The sequence below is a fragment of the Panulirus ornatus genome, chromosome 11, assembly GCF_036320965.1.
Source record: "Panulirus ornatus isolate Po-2019 chromosome 11, ASM3632096v1, whole genome shotgun sequence".
Taxonomy (NCBI): domain Eukaryota; kingdom Metazoa; phylum Arthropoda; class Malacostraca; order Decapoda; family Palinuridae; genus Panulirus; species Panulirus ornatus.
The window spans coordinates 36,926,360-36,948,405 of NC_092234.1; the positions used below are offsets into that span (position 1 = coordinate 36,926,360).

A 22,046-nucleotide genomic window follows, 5' to 3' on the forward strand; every position below is an offset into this window, starting at 1 on the left:
TGCTGCAACAGTTTGGTCTCTGTTTTAAGAATATATGAAATGGTGTATGTGAGGGAGGCATGTAAGGACAGGGATAAGTGGAGACTTTACTGTGGCCACCCCACAATGGAAGTTTCCAGAGGGAATACATGATAGCAAGAAAGGAAATAGAAGGTAAAGGAGGGGGATTACTCCCCTTTATAAAAGACAGCTGGGAAAGTGGACCATTCAGACATTACATAATGGGAACAGTAACAATAGGGAGACAAGCATAATGCTGTATTTAGTATATAATCCTCAAAAAAAATTGCAATAAACCAGAACAAATATACATTGATAACAATAAAGGAACAATCAGTTTGGTACATGAAACAGTGAAACACTCGCTTCTTAGAGATGGTAAAGTTCTGATAACAAAGGATATCAATCACAAAGATACAGACTGGGGAAATTTGAAGTCTCATAATGACATGGAGACACAAGCTTTTAGAGTGCATAAAGAAATAATCTCTGCATCAACATGTCATGGAGAATACTAGGATGAGAGGAACTGATACACTATCATTACTAGATCATATAGTCACTCATACTAGCATGAATATTTGAGACATTATATAGATACACCAGTAGTACAAGGATGAGAGGGACTGATACACTATCATTACTAGATCTTATATTCACTCATACTAGCATGGATATTGAGACATTATATAAGATACACCAATTGAAAGAAGTGATCATGTAACACTCAAGTTTGAATATGTAGTAAGAGAGGATATTAAAGGAGCAGAGGTGAGACAAAAAAAATAAAGATATAATCATAGAAACTGCACAAACCTCAGAAATTTCTATTGCAATTTTGACTGGAAATGGAATTCAGAAACCAGCAACCAGGGCTTTTTGAGGAGAGATTCAGTAAAATTTACAGAGGAGTAAAGGCAGGAGTAAAACAGAGAGGAAACTATAAGAAAGAAGGAATGGCTTAATAAAAGATGTCACAAAGCAAAGGAGCTTAGAGATGAACAATGATGAAGCTAGAGATGGCACTCTTGCCAATTAGCACTTGCAAGGTATGAGAGCACACAGAAAGAGTACAAGTGAATATGAAAAGAACAAGAAAACTTTGCAAAGAATACTGTGGACAAGTCAGCTAGAAATCCAAAATTTATCCATAAATTAATTAGCAGTCACTTAAGAAGCAGCTAATCTGTCTAAGGGATTTAGAGGGAAAAATTGTAGAGGATTATGTAAGGAGATGTGAGGAGTCGAATGGCAAGTTCAAAAGTGTTCTCACAGTGGAACACATTACAGCCCTAACACTAGTGAGATGGAATGGGGAGGAGGTATTAGAAATCGTTAAGATATATGGAAAAGATGTTAACAGAATATTAAAAGGATTTAACCAGTACAAGCTCATGGTCCTCATGAAATTTTATCATATATGCCAAAGAAGTGTGTAGATATGCTAGACAAACCACCTGAATTACTTTTCAAAATGTCACTGGAGAAAGGCACAGTGCCAAGGGAGTGGGAAATGTCTAATGTCGTATCATATTTAAGAAATAAAACTAGGTACAGGCCTTGAACTGCAGACCCATCTCACTAATGAGTAAGGCGTGTTATGCTCTGAAAAAGATTATTAGAAAGCAAGTGAATGACTTTCTGTGGAGGAGAAATTTTCTAATTGAGATTGCATAATTTTTGGAAAGGAGGTAATGTGTAACTAACCTCTTAGAGTTTTATGAGAGTGCACTTAGTCCTGGACAAAAGGGAAGGCTGGGTGGACTGTCTGTATCTGGACTGCCAGAAAGTACTTCATAATGTACCACACAGGAGGCTGATTAAGGAGCTCAATCACCAAGCAGGAATAATGGGGAAACCCCGACGATGGATAGATTATCTCAGTGGTAGGAAACAAAAGACAAATGTCAGATGAGCCTTTCCCAAATGGGTTGAGGTGACCAGCATAGTGCCACCAGGTTTGGTTCTGGGACCATTACTCTTCTTGATCTATACGAATGTCTTGCCTGAAGGTATGGAATCCTATCTGAATATGTTTGTAGATGATGTAAAGGTCATGAGGGAAGTGAAAAGTGAGGAGAATTGCATCAGCTTACAAAGGGACCTAAACAGACTCAAAAGTTGGTCTGAAATGTGGTTGATGAAATTCAACCTGAGCAAATGTGGAGTAACGAGGATGGGACAAAGTGAAAGATGACATTATTATTAGTATTAACTAGCAGCATATAAGTTTCATGATTCTATGAGTGAGAAGGACTTGGAAGTACATGTCATCCCTAACCTGTCACCAGAGTCTCATACTAGAGGAATAGTTAAGGGGATAAACTGCCTGTTTGTGTATATCAGAATAGCTTTATATGGATAAGGAAATATTCAGCATGCTTTTCATATTCTACCGCACCACAAGGAGCAAAAAAGAGCTCATAGAGAATGCTCAGAAGGGGGAAACATAGATGTTTCCAGAATAAGAAGGCTAGCTTACAGCAAAAGGCTGTAGACTTTAATTTACCCACCTCAGAAAAGAGAAGACCAAAGGTTAACCCGATTACAACCTTTAAGTTTTCAAAAGAGATCAACAAAGTCGGGATAAGAGCAACCATAGGATATTCATGTACATGAAATGAAGAAAAAAACTGTAAAGAAATACTTTTATAGTATAAGAGTGGTGGATGAATGGAACAGATTGATTAAAGACTTAGTTAATGAAGACAGCATACATGAATTTAACAGACTGTATGATGGTAGAGAAAGTTCAAGAAGTGGAGTCCCAAAAGAGTAAAACTACCTCCCCATACAGTACAAATAGATGATTACACACACTCTGATTCCTACATTGTATGAATTCTTTTCTTTTCATCTTCATCCCAGCTTACATTTTTATTTTTCCTTCTTCCCTCCTTTTCCATTTTCTTTGAATAAATTTCATGAGTAATTTTCATTCCTTTCACATTACCAGTCATTAATGTAAGTAGGTTGGATACCTGCTTTTTGTTTATAGTACTCAGACCATCACTAAATGTTTTCCAGTTTGTTTCTGAGTCTTGTACAGTAGAAGAAGGAACAGAGAAGGGGGCCAGGTGAGGATATTCCCTCAAAGGCCCAGTTCTCTGTTCTAAACACTACCTAGCTAACGTGGGAAATGGCAAATAGTTTGAAAGAAAAAAGAAAGAATGACAGGATGATGGAGAAAGTGAGAAACTAAATAGTGCTGAATATCCTGCAGGTGCCACACCACTCTGAGTGTTGTAAAATATGTCTCTCCAATAAATATCTCATGTAGGTACATCAAAGAGATCCTTATTATATACACACAGCAGCATACCTCATGCTACCCATCGCTGTACTGCATCCTGTTGAAGATCCAATGAGGGGCATTGATAAAAAGAAATTGCTACAGAAAGAAGTATTTTGGCTTTGCTAAGTTTATAGACGTAAAAGTTGCATTACAGCACCTGTGAAACAGACTAAGCTCTAGCAATGGTATTGATTTGCACTTGATGTCTGATTACTTGCTTGAATTAATCACTATCTCATGTTACTCCTGCAGGAAAGACTGCAATCTTCCTGGCAGCAGAGATTGGGAACAAGGAGTGTGTTAAAATGTTACTGGAGAAGAAGGCTGACCCAAACATCATGACTGCAGGAGGTAGGTTACACCCACCTTAAATATAGCAATAAATCCTGATGTGTCTATAGACAGCCATGTTATGCCTTACTCCTGGTTTCCTGTGTTTGTGCAGAATACCAAATCAAATTTTTATACAAGTTGTCTAAAGTTGAGAAAAGTAATGAGTTACTCCACTAGGAAGGCACTGTAAAAAATTAACCGTGTTCTTTTTTCATAATTCCAACTGCAAATTAAGATTAATAAGATGGCAGAGTTTTAGAGCTTCAAAGATAGAGGATATTGGTTTACAAGACTGGGTTAAGTGAGTGACTGTCTGACCAGTTTGGCCAGATACTTACCCTGTACCTTAGCTTTATAACACTCATACATAATAGGTCACTTGATCAAATCTTATGTGTGTGTTCAACATTTCTCATTATTTCCACAGGCTATACAGCTCTCTTCATAGCCACCTGGAACAGATTCCCTGAAATTGTCCAAATGTTATCAGATCACAAAGCAAAAGTCGACTTTCGCACCCCAGAATCACGTAAGTTTGGTGGACATTTAGCACTAACGTAGCCCAAACAAGGCATGAATAGCCAATTTTTTTAAGACTTTTTCTGATGTATTCTATATATGTGTTTTGCAATATTTACTCTCATCCTTTATATCACATCATTAGCATTTGGTGTTTATTGGGTTTTATTCATCTATGAGTGAGTCTATGAGTATTTCCATCTGTGATTATTTGTGGCAAGTCTGTATATATAACCACCTATTTGTGCTGCAACAGATAGAAGTTCTACTTTTGCGAAACCCAATCTCTTAAACTTTCTCTTCTCAGTATCTTACAACTGCCTAAACTTATGTAGGCTTTCCACATTTACAATTTTCTCCTTCAGTTTCTTCTCTTCCATTCATCCACTACTTAACACATCAACATTTTGGTTTAAAAAATTAGAAGTTTGTATCGGTAATCTCTCAAACTTCATTCATTCTTGATGGGAAAATTTAAAGCATCTAGCCTTTCCTTGTTAATCAGCTCTCTTACCTCTTGCACTGTACCATCCATGTTGCTCTCCTCTGGACCTTTTCTATTAGTTCTATGCACTTCTCAGTGTTTAGTAACTAAATATGAGAAACATACTCTAGTTTTGGCCTTATGTAGGGTAAGAAAACCTTACGAAATATTTCCTTCTCCATATACTTGGATGTTATTCTAACATTTACCAATAGAAAGCTTTTGTCTTGTTTAATGTTTTTCCTAATGTTGGACTGTAGCAACAGGTAAAGAACACTGCCGACTCCAAAGTCCCTCTCACACACACATTCCTGCAGCTCATTTCCTGCTTGATAATATTCATATTGAGGCCTTCTTTCAATGCATTCCATCCTCATTGCTTTACATTTACTCAGGATACATTTCATCAACCATGAATTAGATAAATTCTTGAGTCTGTTTAGGTCCCCTTGTATATTGATGTAATCTTCCTTACTTTTACAATCCCTCATGACCTTTGCATAATCTGCAAAGATAATCTGTTAGGAGTCATTCTCAAAGATTAAGAAGAATAGTGGTCCCACAACAGAACCCTTCCTGACATGCACTTTATATTCTCTTACACTAAAATAATCTTTCCATTTAAGGAGTCTCCTCCTTATTGCTGCCTGGTGATCCAGTTTCTTAATAAGCCTCTTGCACAGTGTCAAATTCTTTCTGGCAGTACAGGTATAAACAATTTACCCAACATTCTCTTTAAACCAATACTGAGCTTACTCTCTCACAGAATTCTGACACATTTGATACACATGACCTCTTTTCCCTGAAACAGTTTTTCCTCTCACTAAGTTCATTTTTCCTCTTCAGAAAGATGTTTATTTCTGTTTCTACTCCTGATTATTCTACCTTACAGACCATACTTGTCAGTGAGACTGGTCTGTATCTCAGCACCTCCCCTGGTCTCCTTTCTTGACCTTTTCCTTTGCCTTAGCATTGTGTATTTCTATAGCAATAATCTAAACAGCATTTCAGCACAAGACTGGGTATTAGTGATGGGTGAATTAAATGTGAAGGTGAGTAATGTGGCAGTTGAGGGGATAATTGGTGTACATGGGGTATTCAGTGTTGTGAATGGAAATGGTGAAGAGCTTGTGGATTTGTGTGCTGAAAAAAGACTGGTGATTGGGAATACCTGGTTTAAAAAGAGAGATATACATAAGTATACGTATGTGAGTAGGAGAGATGGTCAAAGGGCATTATTAGATTACATGTTAATTGATAGGCATGTAAAAGAGAGACATTTGTATGTTAATGTGCTGTAAGGGGTAGCTGGTGGGATGTCTGATCACTATCTTGTGGAGGCGAAGGTGAAGATTTGGAGAGGTTTTCAAAAAAGAAGAGAGAATGTCGGAGAGAAGAGAGTGGTGAGAGTATATGAGCTTGTAAAGGAGACTTATGTGAGGAAGTACCAGGAGAGATTGAGTGTAGAATGGCAAAAGGTAAGAGCAAATGAGGTGAGGGTAAAGGGTGAGAAATAGGATGTATTTAGGGAAGCAGTGATGGCATGTGCAAGAGATGCATGTGGCATGAGAAAGGTGGGAGGTGGGCAAATTAAAAAGGGTAGTGAGTGGTGGGATGAAGAAGTAAAGTCCTTAGTGAAAGAGAAAAGAAAAGCACTTGGATGATACTTGCAAGGAAGGAGTGCAAATGACCAGGAGATGTATAAGAGAAAGCAGCAGGAGGTCAAGAGGAAAGTGCAAGGGTTGAAAAAGAGGGCAACTGAGAGTATCATTAAACTTTAGTGAGAGTGAATAGATGTTTTGGAAGGAGGTAAATAATGTGCCCAAGACGAAAGAACAAGCAAGAATAACAGTGAAAGGGGCAAGTGGGGAAGTGATAACAGGTAGTGATGAAGTGAGGAGGAGATGGAGTGAGTATTTTGAAGGTTTCTTGAATGTTTTTGATGATAGAGTGGCAGATGTGGGGTGTTTTAGTTGGGATGGTGTGCAAAGTGAGATAGTCAGGGAGAGTAATTTGGTGAATAGAGAAGAGGTGGTGAAAGCCTTGTAGAAGATGAAATCTGGCAAGGTGGCAGATATGGATGGTATTGCAGTTGAATTTATTAAGGGTGCTCGTGACTGTTGTTGATTGATTGGTAAGGGTATTCCATGTATGTATGGATCACAGTGAAGTGCCTAAGGATTGGTATGTATGGATCACAGTGAAGTGCCTAAGGATTGGTGGAATGCATGTATAGTGCCATTGTACAAAGGCAAAGGGGATAAAGGTGAGTATTCAAACTACAGAGGTATGAGTTTGTCAAGTATTCCAGGAAAATTGCATGGGAGGGTATTGACTGAGAGGGTGAAGGCATGTAAAGAGCATGAGATTGAGGAAGAGCAGTGTGGCTTCAGAAGTGGTAAAGGATGTGTGGATCAGGTGTTTGCTTTGAAGAATGTATGTGAGAAATACTTAGAGAAACAGATGGATTTGTATGTAGGATTTATGGATCTGGAGAAGTCATATGACAGGGTGGAGAAAGATGCTTTGTAGAAGGTCTTAAGAGTATACAGTGTGGGAGGTAAGCTGCTAGAAGCAGAGAAGTTTTTATCGAGGGTGTAAAGCATGTGTATGAGTAGGAAGAGAGCAGACTGATCAGTTCCCGGTGAAGGTCAGTCTACGATGGGTGTGTGATGTCCTCGATAAAACCTTTTCACTGCTTCTAACAATTTGCCTCCCACACCATATACTCTTAATACTTTCCACAGAGCATCTCTATCAACTCTATCATATGCCTTCTCCAGATCCATAAATGCTACATATGAATCCATTTGCTTTTCTAAGTATTTCTCACATACATTCTTCAAAGCAAACACCTGATCCACACATCCTCTACCACTTGTGAAACCACACTGCTTCTCCCCTATCTGATGCTCTGTACATGCCTTCACCCTCTCAATCAATATTACCCTCCCATATGATTTCCAAGGAATACTCAACAAACTTATACCTCTGTAATTTGAGCACTCACTTTTATCCCCTTTGCTTTTGTACAATGGCAAAGTATAAGAGAGATATGTGGTAATAAAAAGAGGGTGGTTGAGAGAGCAGGAGAAGGTGTGTTGAAATGGGTTGGACATATGGAGAGAATGAGTGAAGAAAGAGAAAAGAAAGCCATTTGGACGATACTTGCAAGAAAAGAGTGCAAATGACTAGATGAGAAAGCAGCTGGAGGTCAAGAGGAAGGTGCAAGGGTTGAAAAAGAGAGCAAATGAGAGTTGGGGTGAGAAAGTATTATGAAATTTTGGTGAGAATAATTAGATGTTTTGGAAGGAGGCAAATAATGTATATAAGACGAGAGAACAAACAGGAACATCAGTGAAGGGGGCAAGTGGGGAAGTGATAACAGGTAGTGATGAAGTGAGGAGGAGATGGAGTGAGTATTTTGAAGGTTTGTTAAATGTATTTGATGATAGAGTGGCAGATGTAGGGTGTTTTGGGTGGGGTGGTGTGCGAAGTGAAAGAGTCAGAGGTGGAGGGAACAAGGAGAAGTAGGAGACTAAATTGGAGGTGGAAGGATGGAGTGATAAAGATTTTGAGCGATCAGGGCCTGAACATGCAGGAGGGTGAGAGGCATGTAAGGAATAGAGTGAATTGGAATGACATGGTATACAAGGATGTACAGGGGTTAACGTGCTGTCAATGTACTAAAAAAGGGCATGTGAAATATCGTGGGTAAACCATGGAATGTTCTGTGGGGCCTGGATGTGGGTAAGGAGTTCTGGTTTTGGTGCATTACACATGACAGCTAGAGACTGAGTATGAATGAATGTGGCCTTTTTGTCCTTTCTTCTGGCATTGCCTCAGTGATGCAGGGGGTGGCAATGCTGTTTCCTGTGGAGTGGGGTGGGACCAGGGATGGATGAAGGCAAGTGAGTATGAATATGTTAATGTGTTTATATGTACACGGCTGTGTATGCGTATGTATACGTATGTATAAGTGTATATGTTGATATATTTATTTATTTATTTTGCTTTGTTGCTGTCTCCCACGTTAGCAAGGTAGCGCAGCGAAACAGACGAAAGAATGGCCCAACCCACCCACATACACATGTATATACATACACGTCCACAAACGCAAATATACATACCTATACATCTCAACGTATACATGAATATACACATGTAAATAATTCATACTGTCTGTCTTTATTCATTCCCATCGCCAGCCCACCACACATGAAATAATAACCCACTCCCCCCTCATGTGCGCGAGTTAGTGCTAGGAAAAGACAACAAAGGCCTCATTCGTTCACACTCAGTCTCTAGCTGTCATGTAATAATGCGCCGAAACCACAGCTCCCTTTCCACATCCAGGCCCCACAGAACTTTCCATGTTTTACCCCAGATGCTTCACATGCCCTGGTTCAAGCCATTGACAGCACGTCAACCCCAGTATACCACATTGTTCCATTTCACTCTATTCCTTGCACGCCTTTCACTCTCCTGCATGTTCAGGCCCTGATCACTCAAAATCTTTTTCACTCCATCTTTCCACCTCCAATTTGGTCTCCCACTTCTCCTCGTTCCCTCTACCTCTGACACATATATCCTCTTGGTCAATCTTTCCTCACTCATTCTCTCCATGTGACCAAACCATTTCAAAACACCCTCTTCTGCTCTCTCAACCACACTCTTTTTATTTCCACACATCTCTCTTACCCTTACATTACTTACTCAATCAAACCACCTCACACCACATATTGTTCTCAAACATCTCATTTCCAGCACATCCACCCTCCTGCGCACAACTCTATCCATAGCCCACGCCTCGCAACCATACAACATTGTTGGAACCACTATTCCTTCAAACATACCCATTTTTGCTTTCCGAGATAATGTTCTCGACTTCCAAACATTCTTCAAGGCTCCCAGAATTTCGCCCCCTCCCCCACCCTATGATTCACTTCCGCTTCCATGGTTCCATCTGCTGCCAAATCCACTCCCAGATATCTAAAACACTTTACTTCCTCCAGTTTTTCTCCATTCAAACTTACCTCCCAGTTGACTTGACCCTCAACCCTACTGTACCTAACAACCTTGCTCTTATTCACTTTTACTCTTAACTTTCTTCTTTCACACACTTTACCAAACTCAGTCACCAGCTTCTGCAGTTTCTCACATGAATCAGCCACCTGCGCTGTATCATCAGCGAACAACAACTGACTCACTTCCCAAGCTCTCTCATCCACAACAGACTGCATACTTGCCCCTCTTTCCAAAACTCTTGCATTCACCTCCCTCACAACCCCATCCATAAACAAATTAAACAACCATGGAGACATCACACACCCCTGCCGCAAACCTACATTCACTGAGAACCAATCACTTTCCTCTCTTCCTACATGTACACATGCCTTACATCCTCAATAAAAACTTTTCACTGCTTCTAACAACTTGCCTCCCACACCATATATTCTTAATACCTTCCACAGTGCATCTCTATCAACTCTATCATATGCCTTCTCCAGATCCATGAGTGCTACATACAAATCCATTTGCTTTTCTAAGTATTTCTCACATACATTCTTCAAAGCAAACATCTGATCCACACATCCTCTACCACTTCTGAAACCACACTGCTCTTCCCCAGTCTGATGCTCTGTATATGCCTTCACCCTCTCAATCAATACCCTCCCATATAATTTACCAAGAATACTCAGCAAACTTATCACTCTGTAATTTGAGCACTCACTCTTATCCCCTTTGTCTTTGTACAATGGCACTATGCAAGCATTCCGCCAATCCTCAGGCATCTCACCATGAGTCATACATACATTAAATAACCTTACCAACCAGGCAACAATATAGTAACCCTCTTTTTTAATAAATTTCACTGCAATACCATCCAAACCTGCTGCCTTGCTGGCTTGCATCTTCCACAAAGCTTTTACTACCTCTTCTCTGTTTACCAAATCATTTTCCCTAACCCTCTCACTTTGCCCACCACCTCGACCAAAACACCCTATATCTGCCACTCTATCATCAAACACATTCAACAAACCTTCAAAATACTCACTCCAATGGATCTCCTTCTCACATCACCACTACTTGTTATCACCTCCCCATTAACCTCCTTCACTGAAGTTCCCATTTGCTCCCTTTTCCCTAAAATTTAATGATACTTTCTCACCCCATGAGTCATACATACATTAAATAACCTTACCAACCAGTCAACAATACAGTCACCCCCTTTGTTGATGTATGCATGTATATGTAAGTGTATGGGCATGTAGTATATATGTGTGTACATGAGTGGATGGGTCTTTCTTTGTCTGTTTCCTAGCACTACCTTGCTGATGTGGGGAATGGTAAGCAAGTATGATAAAATATAAATAATGATAGCATTTCAACATGTGTGAAATTTCATCAGGGTCATGGGCCTCCTTGCATGGATCAAGTTCTTTTACCGTTCTGTTCATGTTTTCCATATCACTTAATGCTTTCTAAGAATTCCTCCCCATTACATCTTATTGGTGTTTGTGCTATTGTTTCTTCCACTACATAAACACTTTTCAATTTGTCAGAATCATCTAGAACTCTTCCCTTAGATTTCCTGAGCAGCTATTCTTTAACTAACAGGTTACTCTTTATGAATTTTAGGAAATGTTATGTATTTACTCCCACCTTGTCCACAATATTATTTTCTTTCAAGGTTTCTTTGTTTCTCTTTTCTTATCTTGCTGTACTTGTTCCTTGCTCCCTTTTACCTGAAAAATGCTGGCTAGTTCAGGTGCCACCTACATCTTTGTTACAACACATTTTTGAAGCTCCTCTGCTTTTTGAGATTTTTCATTGTACCATTCCTCCCTCTTTTTTAATCTTTCCTTGGTGCGTAAGGATAAAGGTACCCAAGTTCCTACTACTAAGCTGTAAATTTCACAGATCCTTCACCACAATACCCTGGTTTCTGGCTGTGGAACTCATTTATGTTACCACAGATAGTGTTACGTTTTGCAGTTTCCATGAGTATATCTCCTTTTTAACTTGTCTCATCTCTGCTCTTTTAACTTACTCACTTATCACATCATCAAACTTAAGTATTACACGATCAGTTTTTCCAACTGGTGTATCAGATATGATATTTTCAATATCCTCAATAACATGTGTGACAATAAGATCTAATTATGATGATGCAGCAGTCCTCCTCATCCTAGTATGTTCATTGACATGCTGGTACAGGAATTTTTCCTGAACACACTCTAAAAACTTGTGTCACCATGACTCCTTTTCAGCATGAGAATCCAGATTCCCCAGTCTATCTCCTCCTTCTCCCTTGCCCTCTCTTTCCCTCCTTTCTATCATGTATCTTTCTGGACAGAAAATGAGAGATCTTTCATCTTTAGTAAGCATTGTTTCCACCAATCTAACAATACCAGGTATGTTTTTGCCTATGTACATTCCTTAAAGTCTGTTCTTTACCATTTTCTACAACGCCATCAGCATTTTTAGGCATTACTTTCTGTCTGAAAATACCATCATCTAATGTTGCTGACACTGCAGTGCAGGCTTGGCTGTTGCCCTTGCTTCATTTGGTGTCTCCTATTTTTGCCTTTTGAGTATATTTTTTTCCCCTCTCTTCCCATAATCTATCATATTTGATGAATGCTTCACTGAATTCCAACTTGTTTTTGAATTTCTGAGCCACCTCAAATGTGTATGTGTATGCAGTAATCCTTATGGCCATTACATCACCCTTAGACTTGTTTTGGTAATGCAAAAAAGTTAGTGATAAGTAACCCTTAAGTGCAGCAGTCAAGCAATAGACATAGTAATGCTAAGGTGAATTATTATTCTTTATATTATACTTAATCACTGTCTTCCGCGTTAGCACGATAGCGCAAGGAAATAGACGAAAGAATGGCCCAACTCACCCACATATATATACATAAACGCCCACACACGCACATATACATACCTATACATTTCAACGTGTATACATACATAAACATACTCAAACATATACATATATACAAATGTACAGATTCATACTTGCTGCCTTCATCCATTTCTGTTGCCACCCTACCACACATGAAAATAGCACCCCCCAACCCCGCCCAACCCAACGAGATAGCGCTAGGAAAAGACAAAAAAAGGCCACATACGTTCAAACTCAGTCTCTAGCTGTTATGTGTAATGTGCTGAAACCACAGCTCCCTTTCCACATCCAGGCTCAACAATACTTTCCATAGTTTACCCCAGACACTTCACATGCCCTGGTTCAATCCATTGACAGCACGTCGGCCTTGGTATACCACATCATTCCAATTGACTATATTCCTTGCATGCCTTTCACTTTCCTGTATGTTCAGGCCCCAATCACTCAAAATGTTTTTTACTTCATCCTTTCACCTCAAATTTGGTCTCCGGCTTCTTGTTCTCTCTACCTCTGACACATACATCATCTTTGTCAATCTTTCTTCACTCATTCTCTCCATATGACCATACCATTTCAACACACCCTCTTCTGCTCTCTCAACCACACTCTTTCTACCACACATATTTCCCTTACCCTTTCATTACTTACTCAATCCAACCACCTCACACCACATATTGCCCTCAAACATCTCATTTCCAACACTTCCACCCTCCTCTGCACAATCCTATCTATAGCCCATGCCTCACAACCATATAACATTGTTGGAACCACTATTCCTTGAAACATACCCATTTTTGCTCTCCGAGATAACGTTCTCACCTTCCACACATTCTTCAATGCTCCCAGAAACGTCACCTCCTCCACCATCCTGTGACTCACTTACACTTCAATGGTTCCATCCACTGCTAGGTTCACTCCCAGATATCTAAAACACTTCACTTCCTCCAGTTTTTTTCCAAATTTACCTCCCAATTAACTTGTCCCTCAAGCCGAGTGAACCGAATAACCTTGCACTTATTCACATTTACTCTCAGCTTTCTTCTTTCTCACACTTTACCAGCTTCAGTCACTAGCTTCTACACTGTATCATCAGCGAACAACAACTGACTCACTTCCCAAGCCCTCTCATCCACAACAGACTGCATACTTGCCTCTCTCTCTCTCTCCAAAACTCTTGCAATCACCTCCTTAACCACTCCAACCATAAACAAATTAAACAACCATGAAGACATCACGCACCCCTGCCGTAAACCAACATTCACTGGGAACCAATCACTTTCCTCTCTTTCTACTCGTACACATGCCTTACGTCCTTGGTAAAAACTTTTCACTGCTTCTTGCAACTTACCTCCCATATACTCTTAATACCTTCCACAAAGCATCTCTATCAAGCTTATTATATGCCTTCTCCAGATCCATAAATGCTACATACAAATCCATCTTTTTTCTAAGTATTTCTTACATACATTCTTCAAAGCAAGCACCTGATCCAAACATCCTCTACCACTTCTGAAACCATACTGTTCTTCCCCAACCTGATGCTCTGTACATGCCTTTACCCTCTATATCAATGCCCTCCCATATAATTTCCCAGGAATACTCAACAAACTTATATCTCTGTAATTTGAACACTCACCTTTATCCCCTTTGCCTTTGTACAGTGGCACTATGAATGCATTCCACCAATCATCAGGCACTTCACCATGAACCATACATACAGTGAATATCCTTACCAACCAATCAACAACACAGTCACCCCCTTTTTTAATAAATTTTACTGCAATACCATCCAAACCTGCCACCTTGCCAGCTTTCATCTTCTGCAAAGCTTTCACTACCTCTTCTCTGTTTACCAAACCATTCTCCCTGACCCTCTCACTTCGCACACCTTCTCAAACAAAACACCCTATATCTGCCATTCTGTCATCAAACACATTCAACAGACCTTCAAAATACTCACTCCATCTCCTTCTCACTTCACCACAACTTGTTGTTACCTCCCCATTATCCCCCTTCACCAATGCTACCATTTGTTTTCTTGTCTTACGCACTCTATTTATTTAGGTGAATACATACCACAATTATTATGAAACCGGTGTCTTTATATTTTTCAAGTTATGGCTGTTGTCTTTATAGTAAAGAATGTTTTGTCTTTCTACATTATTTCTAAAATATAGAATTCATCCAGCTGTATCCTCAAACATTGTTTTATCTGTTATGCTCATTTTCATTTAATTCACAAGTCTCTTTCTTGATACCATCTATCCTCTGTAGATTACAACTCCATGTACCTGGCAGCTAAGGCTGGAGATGTAGAGATAGTCAAGACTCTTATAGAGGCCAAGGCTGATGTGGACATCACGACTGCATGGGGTGAGTTGTTCCAAGAATATTGAGTGCGAAGACTACACGAGATGACCTTAAGCACCTTATATTCCTTGGAACTCCCTTATCACAACTGTAAAGTTACACTTTCTAGAATTTATAGAACATAAATTTTTGCTCTATTGGTTTTACAGAGAAGAACATTTTCCTGTTACTTGAAAGAAACGCAGCATTCATCAGTGCAGATTCTTAAAAATATGAAAACATTAAACTTCAACACATTCAGAATTAAAAATTGCTTCAGAGTATCATCTGTTGTGTTCATTGTCTTAAACAGCTCAGGTTCTCTTTTGAGTGATCACCCTTAGTCATCTTCATCTAGTTGATCTGTATGATAAGTAACTTTTTTTCTCAATTTATTTGTATCGTGAGGTGAAAACAAAGATTTGGTAACTAAAGGTGTCTTGGTGATATCAAGTCAAGACGTATTTCCAGAAAATATACGACAAGTTCACCACATAATGATTCTATACATTTCATTTCTTATAACTCCTACTCATATATAAATTTCTTTAATTCAATTATTAGATAAGCTAGTTTCATGAATGTCTGTACCATTTTGTCTGACCATCTCAACATAGGTGTTGACAGTGTCATGAAAAATCATCATATATTCTAAATACAAATATTATCATGTTAAATATGCTCTGATAATCCTTGATGATATTCTATATCTTTAATCCAACACACACATAGAAGGCTATTTGGATGGAGTGAATCAGACAGCCAATGCAACTCTTTAAAATATGGAGGGTACTCTACTATGTTCTAGTTTTACCATCAATGAATCACCAGCATAGTAGTATTTATGAAAACTTTACATAAATGCATCTAACATAGTCTCTCTTTATGGCTATAGTTTGTGCCTTTGATGATTTGCACTTATGTATTCTTTGCATGAACCTCACCAATTCTTATTATTACCTTATTATAATAGAGACCTGAGAACACATTTTCAATACACATGTTTATAAGTTTTTCTGATAAATACTTGTACCTGCAACATATATGCCATTCATGTTTGACTCTGGTGAGTGCTATATTGCAAAAAAGGAAGTATACTACATTTAGCATTATGTAGAAAGTGGATACAATGCGTATATTAGGTAAGGATAATGTTTTGGTGCATTGCTTGATTGACTTTTATGATGTTTGTAACACAACAACATATGGTACCACGAGGTACAATAAAAAGCTGTTGAAATTGCACTATGGGATTGTATGTAACAATGGCATTGCTAATCATATATCAATGCATATAGCTAGATCAGCCAACCTTGATTGGCATGTGCATGAATGGTTTAAACAGCATTGCATTGAAAATGTGCATAGAATAAGGCTGAGTTTATGTAAAAAGAGGTTGAAAGACAAATGGATTTTGAGGGAGTGCGATACATTTTTTCAGTAGGTACATGTTTATTTCATTATGTGTATAGCATATATATATGTATATGTAAATGGAAATGGTGAAGAGATTGTGGATTTGTGTGCTGAAAAAGGACTGGTGATTGGGAATACCTGGTTTAAAAGAGAAATATACATAAGTATACATATATGAGTAGGAGAGATGGCCAGAGGGCATTATTAGTTTATGTGTTAATTGATATGAAAGAGAGACTTTTGGATCTTAATGTGCTGCGAGGGGCTTAATGTGCTGAGAGGGGCAGCTGGGCAGATGTCTGATCACTATCTTGTGGAAGCGAAGGTAAAGATTTGTAGAGATTTTCAGAAAAGAAGAGAGAATGTTAGGGAGAAGAGAGTGGTGAAAGTAAGTGAGCTTGGAAAGGAGACTTATGTAAGGAAGTACCAGGAGAGATTGAGTGCAGAATGGCAAAAGGTGAGAGCAAATGACATAAGGGGAGTGGGGGAAGAATGGGATATATTTAGGGAAGCTGTGAGGGCTTGCACAAAAGATGCTTGTGGCATGAAAAAGGTAGGAGGAGGGCAGATTAGAAAGGGTAGTGAGTGGTGGGATGAAGAAGTAAGATTGTTAGTGAAAGAGAAGAGAAAGGCGTTTGGATGATATTTGAATGGAAGTACTGCAAATGAAAGAGGGAGGAAGTCAAGAGAAAGATGCAAGAGGTGAAAAAGAGGGCAAATGAGAGTTGGAGTGAGAGAGTATAATTTGATTTTAGAGAGAATAAAAAGATGTTTTGGAAGGAGGTAAATAAAGTGCATAAGACAAGAGAAGGGGGCTAATGGGGAGGTAATAAGAAGGAGTGCTGAAGTTAGAAGAAGATGGAGTGAGTATTTTGAAGGTTTGTTGAATGTGTTTGATGATAGAGTGGCAGATATAGGGTGTTTTGGTCGAGGTGGTGTGCAAAGTGAGAGGGTCAGGGAGAAAGGTTTGGTGAACAGAGAAGAGTTAGTGAAAGCTTTGCGGAAGATGAAAGCCGGCAAGGTGGTGGGTTTGGATGGCATTATAGTGGAATTGTAAAGAAAGGGGTGACTGTATTGTTGACTGGTTGGTAAGGGTGTTCAATGTATGTATGGATCATGGTGAAGTGCCTGGGGATTGGCGGAATGCATGAATAGTGCCATTGCACAAGGGCAAAGGGAATATAGGTGAGTGTTCAAATCAAAAAGGCATAAGTTTGTTGAGTATTCCTGGAAAATTATATGGGAGGGTATTGATTGTGAGGATAAAGGCATGTACAGAGCAGTGTGCTTTCAGAAGTGGTAGACGATGTGTGGATCAGGTGTTTGCTTTGAAGAATGTGAGAAATACTTAGAAAAACTGATGGATTTGTATGTAGCATTTTTGGATCTGGAGAAGGCATATGATAGGGTGGATTGAGATGCTTTGTGGAAGATTTTAAGAGTATATGGTGTGGGAGGTAAGTTACCATAAGCAGTAAAAATTTTTTACCAAAGATATAAGGCATGTGTATGAGCAGGAAGAGAGGAAAGTGATTGCTTCCCAGTAAATGTCAGTTTGCTGAAGGGGTGTGTGATGTCTCCATGGTTGTTTAATTTGTTTATGGATGGGGAGGTTAGGGAGGTGAATGCAAGAGTTTCGGAAAAAAGGGCAAGTATGCAGTCTGTTCTGGATGAGAGGGCTTGGGAAGTGAGTCACTTGTTTGCTGATGATACAGCGCTGGTGTCTGATTTGGGTGAGAAAGTGCAGAAGTTGGTGACTGAGTTTGGTAAAGTGTGAGAAAGAAGAAAGTTGAGAGTATATGTGAATAAGAGCAAGGTTATTAGGTTCAGTAGGGTTGAGTGACAATTTAATTGGGAGGTAAATTTGAATGGAGAAAAACTGGAGGAAGTGAAGTGTTTTAGATATTTGGGAGTGGACTTACAATCAGATGGAACCATGGAAGTGGAAGTGAGTCACACGGTGGAGGAGGGAACGAAGGTTCTGGGAGTGTTGAAGAATGTGCAGAAGGTAAGAACATTATCTCGGAGAGCGAAAATGGGTATGTTTGAAGGAATAGTGGTTCCAACAATGTTGTATGGCTGTGAGGCATGGGCTCTAGATAGGGTTGTGCAGAGGAGGGTGGAAGTGTTGGAAATGAAATGTTTGAGGACAATATGTGGTGTGAGGTGGTTTGATCGAGTAAGTAATGAAAGGGTTAGAGATGTGTGGTTATAAAATGAGTGTGGTTGAGAGAGCAGAAGAGGGTGTGTTGAAATAGTTTGGACACATGGAGAGAATGAGTGAGGAAAGATTGACAAAGAGGATATATGTGTCAGGGCTAGAGGGAAGAAGGGGAAGCAGGAGACTTAATTGAAGGTAGAAGGATGGAGTGAAAAAGATTTTGAGCAATTGGGGCCTAAACATACAGGAGGAAGAAAGGCGTGCAAGGACTAGAGTGAATTGGAATGATGTGGTATACCAGGGAGGACATGCTGTCACTGGATTGAACCAGGGCATGTGAAGCCTCTAGGGTAAACCATGGAAAGGTTTGTGGGGCCTGGATGTGGAAAGGAAGCTGTGGTTTTTAGTGCATTACACATGACAGCTAGAGACTGAGTGTGAACGAATGTGGCCTTTTTTTTCTTTTTTTTTTTGTCTGTTCCTGGCACTGCCTTGCTATGGGGGGTAGGGGGTGGGGAATGCTATTTTGTGTGTGGAAGGGTGGCAATGGGAATGGATGAAGGCAGGAAGTATGGATATGTACATGTGTATATATGTCTGTGTATGTATATGTGTATGTATGGGCGTTTATGTATATACATGTGTATGTGGGTGGGTTGGGCCATTCCTCATCTGTTTCCTTGTGCTACTTCGCTAATGTGGGAGAAAGTGGTTAATTATGATAATGAAAAAAAGCTACAAATAACATTTATATCATGCTTTATGTTTAAGAGACATTGAGATCACACTCTATTAGCCCATGCTTCTAAAATCCACATATTCAAAAATCCAAATATTTCTTGGTACCAGGATTACATATTATTTCAATTTGATTACCTGCATGCACCAGATGCAGCAATCATGTTAGCAGAATGAACTAGAGTCTGCTGTGATGAAAACTGGACTCACAAATATCTAATGGATAATGCTTTTTCAAAGCCCTTCTAGCCTGCAATTTAAAGATTATGTAGGCACATGAAGATGGCACATAGTATGAAGGCATGGCTTTGGTAGTATACTGAGAGTAGCTCACTGGTTTGTGCACAATCAAGTGGGATAAAACACTGTTTGCATTAACAATACACATCACCTTCAACTGCTGAACTGGAAACTTCATTTTCCATTAACACGATTCTGGAATCACCTCTTCCTCCTGTAGCAGTACTATGGAACTCACAAATCCCTCAGTCCTCCTGCAGCAGTACCATGTGACTCAGACATCACCTCTCCCTCCTGCTGCAGCATCAGGGAACCCAAAAATCACCTCTCCCTCCTGTAGTAATGCTTTGGTTCTCAAATATGTTTAATGTCCTGACACCTATGTTGTATCCTTTTTTCAGTTATTTGAGGGATAGGTACCAGTTGTATGTTACACAATGTCTCATTTGTGAATTATGATGATTTAATCTTGTTTCTGGTTCAAATCAATGTTTTAACAATAATGTTTCTTCCATTGTAGGTGTAACACCACTGCTTGTGGCCACCTATTGGGGTCATTTGGAGGTGGTGAACATCTTGCTGAAGAACAAAGCTGATCCTAATATCCAGGAGAACAGTGGTCAGTAACTAGTCTATCTGCTTTTGTTATGAAATGGTTACAGTTTTTTGCTACAAGACAAGGCTATATGTATTATGTTCAGTAGAATATCAAAGATCAGATGTATGTTTCTAGAAATGAGGTCCTCAGAACTGAGAAACTATTTTCTCCCAAGCAGACATTGCACTCTGAGAATGTAAGAGTGATATAGGTCAATAATGGAGTAACACACTGCTTCAGGGCAGGGATGTCATCCATCTCCAAGGTGGTGCCCTAAGCTCTAGAAATCTGCATCCTTCTACAGGCAGAGCCACCTAGTTGCTTAACCAACCCTTTTCTGAGGTACTAAGAAAGTTTACAATGATTCAGGAGAAGCTAGACTACACTTTTCAGTTATATTCCCAATAGAAAACAAATGCAAATCAAAGTCCCAAGGAGGCCAGGAATCCTCTCCTCCTAATCCTCAAAACTGGAACCAGTATTTGATTGTCACATTTCAAGGTCCAGTCAACAATTACAAGCACAAATTTCAAAAAGCAATTCCACATTTGGACAGTAATTTTCAAACCATGGATCCACATGCAGATCCCATATTTAAGACCCAAGATATTCCTAACACTTTAAGAGGCCTTTCAATGATATGTCAACTGATAAAGCACTCATCTTCAATTTCCAAAGTGTTTAACTGATGGAAGTGGGTTTCTATTAGTGAAAAACTGAAGGTACCCTTCAGATGATGTCAAGGTGACCCTGTTGACAACAACAGTGTAAATCGCATTATCAACCATATAGCACTTGCTTCTGCTTCCACAGAATAATGTTCCATTAAATCCCAATCAAACATTCAAGTTTATACAGGTCATAGTAAAATTCTGAGAAAAAGATGAATCTTCAAAATACTGGTGAACTCAGATTCGGTGATGAAACAGGAAATTTTTATCTTTCTTAGCTATTAAAAGCTTTCTGCTGAAAAATAAAGAAAAAACATATGTCTGAATGCAACCATTTAGAAAACAAAGATTCAGCTACTAATCTTTATAGCAGCCTACAAAGACAGCCACACAGGGAATTTGAAGTTTTCCAAAGGTGGATCCTGCTCATAAAAAGGACCTTAAAAGCTCAGTGTTAAAGATGATCCATAGAAAATCACAAGAATTCATTCACATAATTTTCTAATTAAAAGTGATCCACTCATACTTAAGGTGGGTGATTGATTCCATCTCTTGGGATATGGGTGACAGGGAAAGTATGAAACACCTGAAGAGATAATCTATCTGACTGTCATCTGTCTATTTAGTTAACATAACATTTTTTTTCAGATCAGTATACTTACCTAATATAAGATGGCAGATTAGGATATCTGGGTCAGGGAGATATGTGAAGTGAGAGAATCATGGAAAGTGGGTACGTGAAGATACAAGACGTGGTGAAAGCTTTTTGTAAGATGAAATAAGGCAAGGTGGCTGGAGAGGATAGTATTGCAGTTGAATTTCTAAAGTAGGGGGTGATTGTGTTGTTGATCGATTAGTTAGGATTTTCAAAGTATGTTCGGATCATTGTGAGGTGCCAGAGGATTGGCGGAATGCATGTATAGTGTCATTGTACAAAGGAAAAGAGGTCAACAGAGTGTGTTCACAAGTGTGGTAAGCTGTATAGTAAGTTGTCTGGTACATTGATGGGTGAGAAGGTAAAGATACTGGAAAGGAACCATGTGGTTTCAGGAGTGATAGAGGATGTGAGGATCAGGTGTTTAAAGAATATGTGTAAGAAATACTTTAAGTAACAAAAATGTTTATTTGGTATTTAGGAGCCTGGAGAAAGCACATGATAGGGTTCACAGAGATGCCTTGTGGAAGCTCTTATGAATATATGATGTGAAAAAAATGCTATCAATAGAAGGGAACAGTTTTATCAAGAGCGTAAGGCATGTGCATGAGGAGATAAAGAGAAGAGTGATTGGTTCCAAGTGAAGCTAGGTCTGCAGCAAGGGTGTAT

At 39.2% G+C, this 22,046-nt stretch overlaps 1 protein-coding gene across 1 annotated transcript in view; it reads left to right on the forward strand.

Moving 5' to 3' along the window:
* The window catches only part of LOC139751405 (uncharacterized), a 171,029-nt gene that overhangs the window by 108,554 nt on the left and 40,429 nt on the right, over positions 1-22,046 (forward strand). Inside the window, exons 5-8 of the mRNA XM_071666792.1 lie at positions 3,548-3,646; positions 4,056-4,157; positions 14,824-14,922; positions 19,974-20,072. Of these exons, the coding sequence (XP_071522893.1) occupies positions 3,548-3,646; positions 4,056-4,157; positions 14,824-14,922; positions 19,974-20,072 (399 nt within the window). The remainder of the gene's footprint in view (positions 1-3,547; positions 3,647-4,055; positions 4,158-14,823; positions 14,923-19,973; positions 20,073-22,046) is intronic.